At 43.5% G+C, this 5,000-nt stretch overlaps 1 protein-coding gene across 1 annotated transcript in view; it reads left to right on the plus strand.

Moving 5' to 3' along the window:
• Positions 1–2,532: 2,532 nt before the first annotated feature.
• The window catches only part of LOC119578614, a 3,684-nt gene continuing 1,216 nt past the window's right edge, over positions 2,533–5,000 (plus strand). Inside the window, exons 1-3 of the mRNA XM_037926178.1 lie at positions 2,533–2,584; positions 3,104–3,270; positions 4,631–4,805. Coding sequence (XP_037782106.1) covers positions 2,533–2,584; positions 3,104–3,270; positions 4,631–4,805 — 394 coding nt within the window. The remainder of the gene's footprint in view (positions 2,585–3,103; positions 3,271–4,630; positions 4,806–5,000) is intronic.

Below are 5,000 nucleotides of genomic sequence, written 5' to 3' on the forward strand. Positions count from 1 at the left end.
GTTGTGGGTTTTGGGGGTGTGTGGGGTGTGAGTGTGTGTTGTGGGGGGTGTGGTTTTGTGGGGGGTGTAGGAAATTAATTTTATATAATTTTAAAATTTTATATATAAAAATATATATAGAATTTTCTAATAAAATATTATAGATAGAATATAGGTAATAAATTTGATCATATAGAATATATATATATATAAAATATTAATTATATATATAATATATAAAATATGATATTAGATATAATTTTATATAATATATAATTTATAATTTTAATTATATATATATATATTTTATATATTTTATATATTATATAATTTTATATATATTATTAAATAAAATTTTAGTCTCTCTCCATCTCTCTCTCTTTCTATCTCTCTTCACAGGGGGAGTGTTTAAAAAAAAAGAAAAAATAAAAATTTTAAAAATATTTAGAGGGATTATAAATACTGCATAATTAACCAAACGACATAAAAACATAAGAAAAAGCGCCCGGGTTATTTAATTAATCTCTTTTAGAATTTGATGACTTTAAAATTTTGAGATTAGTCAAAAGGTTATACGTTAATTAAAAGATACTGCAGTTGGTATCCTGTTATTTATTACCGCTGTTTATAACTTTCATCATTAAGTTAGGGTAATTATGAGGTTTTTTTTGGTGACCTCTTGCGGATTTTTTGTTACGTGATACCCTTTTATGAAAATAAATGTTTTGGGTTTTTGTTTTTTTTAGTATGTTTATCATTACCCGTTTTGTTCATCTTTGGGGTTTGGTGTTTTCCGTATTGTTGCTTTTATATTTCATTGTCACTGATTTTGCTGCGACGGGCATCGTTTACATCAACATCGAGTAGGTCTTGTCATTGTTAATGGTTTTGTCTTTGTTGATGTCGGTGTTAATGTCGTTGTTGTCATTGTTGATGTTGTTTTTCGATTGATGATGTCACTGTTGCCTTTGTTGGTGTCGTTGTTGCCATTGTTGATGTCACTCTTGCCACTGTTGATGTCGCTGTTGCCATTGTTGATGTCACTCTTGCCACTGTTGATGTCGCTGTTGCCATTGTTGATGTCATTGTTGATATCGTTGTTGCCATTGTTGATGTCACTGTTGCCACTGTTGATGCCGTTGTTGTCATTGTTGATGTTGTTATCGCTGCTAACGTCGTTGTTTTAACTGTTATTGAATGAGGATTACAAGTGAAAGTCAGTCCATTTTTACCTCTTAAGGAAAAACAGCTGCGCCTCAGGACGGGGCTGCGAGCGAAGGCCGAGCAAAAACAACAAACACAGATAAATATTGCAGCGACGGGAAAGGAAGATTACTTTGACCTTTTTTTAAGGATTCTGTGAAGACGATGAGGAGGAGGAGTAAAGGAGGAGGACGAGGAGGTAGGCCTAGAAGGAAGGAGGAGGAGGAAGGAAGGAGGAAATGAAGAGAGAGGTGTAGAAAGAAGGGGGAAGGCAAATGAGGAGAGAGACGTAGAAGGAAGGAGGAAAGGAAATGAGGAGAGAGACGTAGAAGGAAGGAGGAAGGGAGAGGAAGGGGGAGAAGGAAAAAGAGGAGGGAGATGTAGAAATGAAGGAGGGTGGGGGAGGAAGGAGGAGAGAGGAGAATAAAGGACGAAAGCGAGAAGGGGAAGATATAAGGAAGGAGACAGGATGGAGCGGGTGTTGGAGCAAAGCGAAGGAGAAGGGGAGGGAGAGGGCGAAGAAGGGGCGATGAGGGAGAGGGTGTTGGAGCAAAGCGAAGGAGAAGGGGAGGGAGAGGGCGAAGAAGGGGCGATGAGGGAGAAGGGTGTTGGAGCAAAGCGAAGGAGAAGGGGTGGGAGAGGGCGAAGAAAGGGCGATGAGGGAGAAGGGTGTTGGAGCAAAGCGAAGGAGTGGAAAGCAAAAGAAAGGAAGGAGAAGGCGTAGGAGCAAGGGGAAGAAAGAAGTGTTGGGGGAAGAGGGAGGGAAGAGGGAGAGAAGCGTTAAAGCAAGGAGAAAGGACGAAGGGTGGAGAGAGAGGGAGGAGGGAGGGAGGAGAAGGAATGTTGGAGCATGGCAGGTGATGAGGAGGAAGGTTATGGAATTTAAATGCTGGTGAGGATTTTGAATCATGTAAAAGGGGGATGGGTGGAGGGAGCGATGGAGGAGGAGGCAGGAGTAATGAGGGAGAAGGATGTTGGAGCAAGGCAAAAGAAGAGGGAGACAGTGGGAAGGGGGCATGAAATCGAAAATTTGGAGCTAGTGTTGGAGCAAGGCCAGCGGGGAGGAGCTGGAGGGCAAAGGAGGAGGGAGAAGGAAGAAGAGTGTTGGAGAAGGGCAAAAGTGAGAAGTGTGGAAAAGGAAGAGGAGGGGCAGTGGAGGAGGCGGGAAGCGCGAGGGCGAAGGTTGGAGAAGGGAAAAGGAAGGGCGGTGGTGGAGAACGGGAAACACGAGGGAGAAGAGTGTTGGGGAAGGAAGAGGAAGGCGGTGGAGGAGGCAGGAAGCGCGAGGGCGGAGGGCGTCGGAGCCAGGCGAGTGGGGGAGGGGCTCAGAGGGGCCGAAGGAGGCGGGCGATGAGGAGGGCGGCCGGGGAGAGGGTTCGAACCTCATCCCTAGAGTCAACAGGTGGGCCGAGATGAGGCAGGGATGAGGTAAGGGCTGAATATTGACACTGTGGCTGCCCTTTTTGTCCTGGCGGGGCGGGGCGAGGGGGCGGGCCGCTCGCTCAACAATAGATGAATATTTCCTTCTCGTCTCTGAAGGACTCAAGGTATTATCCCCTTAAAGGCATTGCCAAGGTTTATCTTACCTTTTAGCTTTCAATGCTTTTTTTCCGTAAGCGTTTGGGGATTTTTTTTTTTTTTTTTTTTTTTTTTGTCCCTCTCCGGCTCTTTCTTTTCCTTCCTTTTATTATATTTATCTTTCCCCCTATACACCGACCTTACTTTCGAACCGATACCCGAGAAAAAAACACTAAATATCAATCATAATGATAATGATTAAAACAAAAAGATAAAATCCGTGCAATTACCTACTTCCCCCGTCGTTACGAAATCGTACCCCAACCATTCCTATTTCTCTAATTATCATCCTTTCTTCTCTGTTGCCTTTCCCCATATTTACCCTCAAACACACAAATCGAAGGATCACGACCAGTCCCGGAGAGGCGCGAGGGTCCAGCCCAGGGGGTATATAAGGCCGAGGTCCGACCCGAAAGTCACAGTCGACGCTCCAGGTCCAGACAAAGCAACACCCTCACTGCCCACTTTTCTCCTGCGCCTTCTCCATGCGGTACTCTCTTCGTTGTTCTGGTGAGTTGCAAGGGGGGGGGGGGGGTATTCATCGTGGGTGTGGGTTGGTTGAGTCATGGGTCTTCATTTGGCGGGGTTTTGAGTGTTGACGTGGGTTCGGGTTGTTGAGATGGGTTTTTCATGAGTGAGTAGATCTAGAGGCAAGGGGATGGGATGGGCTTCAGTCATCAAGGGTATGGGTTGTCACCTCATTGATGAATACTAACCTAAACCCATACCAAGGGTTAGGTGGGTATGTATGGGCATGTGATGGTAAGCCACAGATTGCATGATAATCAATGGGTAAATGGACGATTCATGGGTTTATGTCGAGACCTCAGAATTTAAGTAGCAAATCATGGGTGAGAATTCATGGGAATATTGAGTAATACTTCACGTGGATATAACAATCTTGTAGTAAATCATGGGTTTCTGACGAGTGCCCGCTGGATAAGTCATGCAGTTTGGATACATATGGATTCAGATGATAATGTGACTTGGTAATCCATGAGTCTGTATGATTGGTAATGATTAATAATAGGTTCAGTTAGTAAATCATGGGTTTATGGGAAAACCTAGTATATCAACAGTAAAGAGTTATGAGTTTCCTTTGAAAAAAAGGGGTTAAGATAATGGGTTATCACGTAATAAAGCATGAGTGCAAGTAATACAATCATGGGTTCAGCTAATAATATTATGGGTTCGGGCGGAGGGGTGTAGGTTAACGATATTCCTCAAATCCCTTTAATCTTGTTTTTCGTCGCTTGTGAAGATCTGGATAAACATTTTTTTTGTTGTTGTGTGTGTTTTTTTTTTTTTTTCATGAGTCAAATTATTCTCTCCATACCATAATGGAAGTGTTTGGTCAGGGAACATGTACATACCACGCACACACACACACGCACGCACACACACACATACACACACACACACACACACACAACACACCCCACACACACACACACACACACACACACACACACACACACACACACACATTCTGACACTAGAATTTTCATTTTAATTCGGTTTTTAATTCTCCCTCCATGATAACAGCTCTGAATGTATTATAGTGTCCTTAATAACTTTAGGAATTCTTTTCGTAAAGTTCACACATTTTTTCACATTTCTCTTGTTTGCGTTCATGTAATTTGGCTTTCCTTAACTCGAGTTTAATTTACGACACAAATGACTAAGGCGAATAAAATACCTTAGTGATAAATGCTCCAAATAACCGAACAGGTAAATCAGAAATTAAAGATTACTTACACGTGAACAAAGTTTAACAAGGTACGTAACAAAACACCAGAGGAGTTACAACGTTCCAGACGGATACCGAGCAGATAACTCCTAAAAACATTTGCACTCCCTCTCATACCAGGTGGTGTGTGTGGTGGCGCTGGTATCCGCCAGGTATGCCCCAACGAGAGACCACAACAAGGACTGGCTTTCCCTGATTTCGGGGCAGCAGCAGCTCAGGGACGCCCGGATCATCTACACGCTCCTGAATAACGACCCTGATTTCATGAGGAAGCGCGGACGCTCTCATGACCAGCGTAAGTTGAGGGGGACGCGGCTGGGGTGGGTGGGTGGGGGGAGGAGAGGGGAGGACCTTCCAGCGGTCGGGGCGTCGGAGGGGAAAACATTTTGCTGTTCGATCTTGTGGTAAAGATTAGTTGGGTTTGCGTCAGGACTGGTATTCCTGTTAGTTAGTTTTTTCAGTTATTAGGGTCATTCTTTGTGAATAGAAC

This window comes from Penaeus monodon, chromosome 11 (genome assembly GCF_015228065.2).
Source record: "Penaeus monodon isolate SGIC_2016 chromosome 11, NSTDA_Pmon_1, whole genome shotgun sequence".
Classification (NCBI taxonomy): Eukaryota; Metazoa; Arthropoda; class Malacostraca; order Decapoda; family Penaeidae; genus Penaeus; species Penaeus monodon.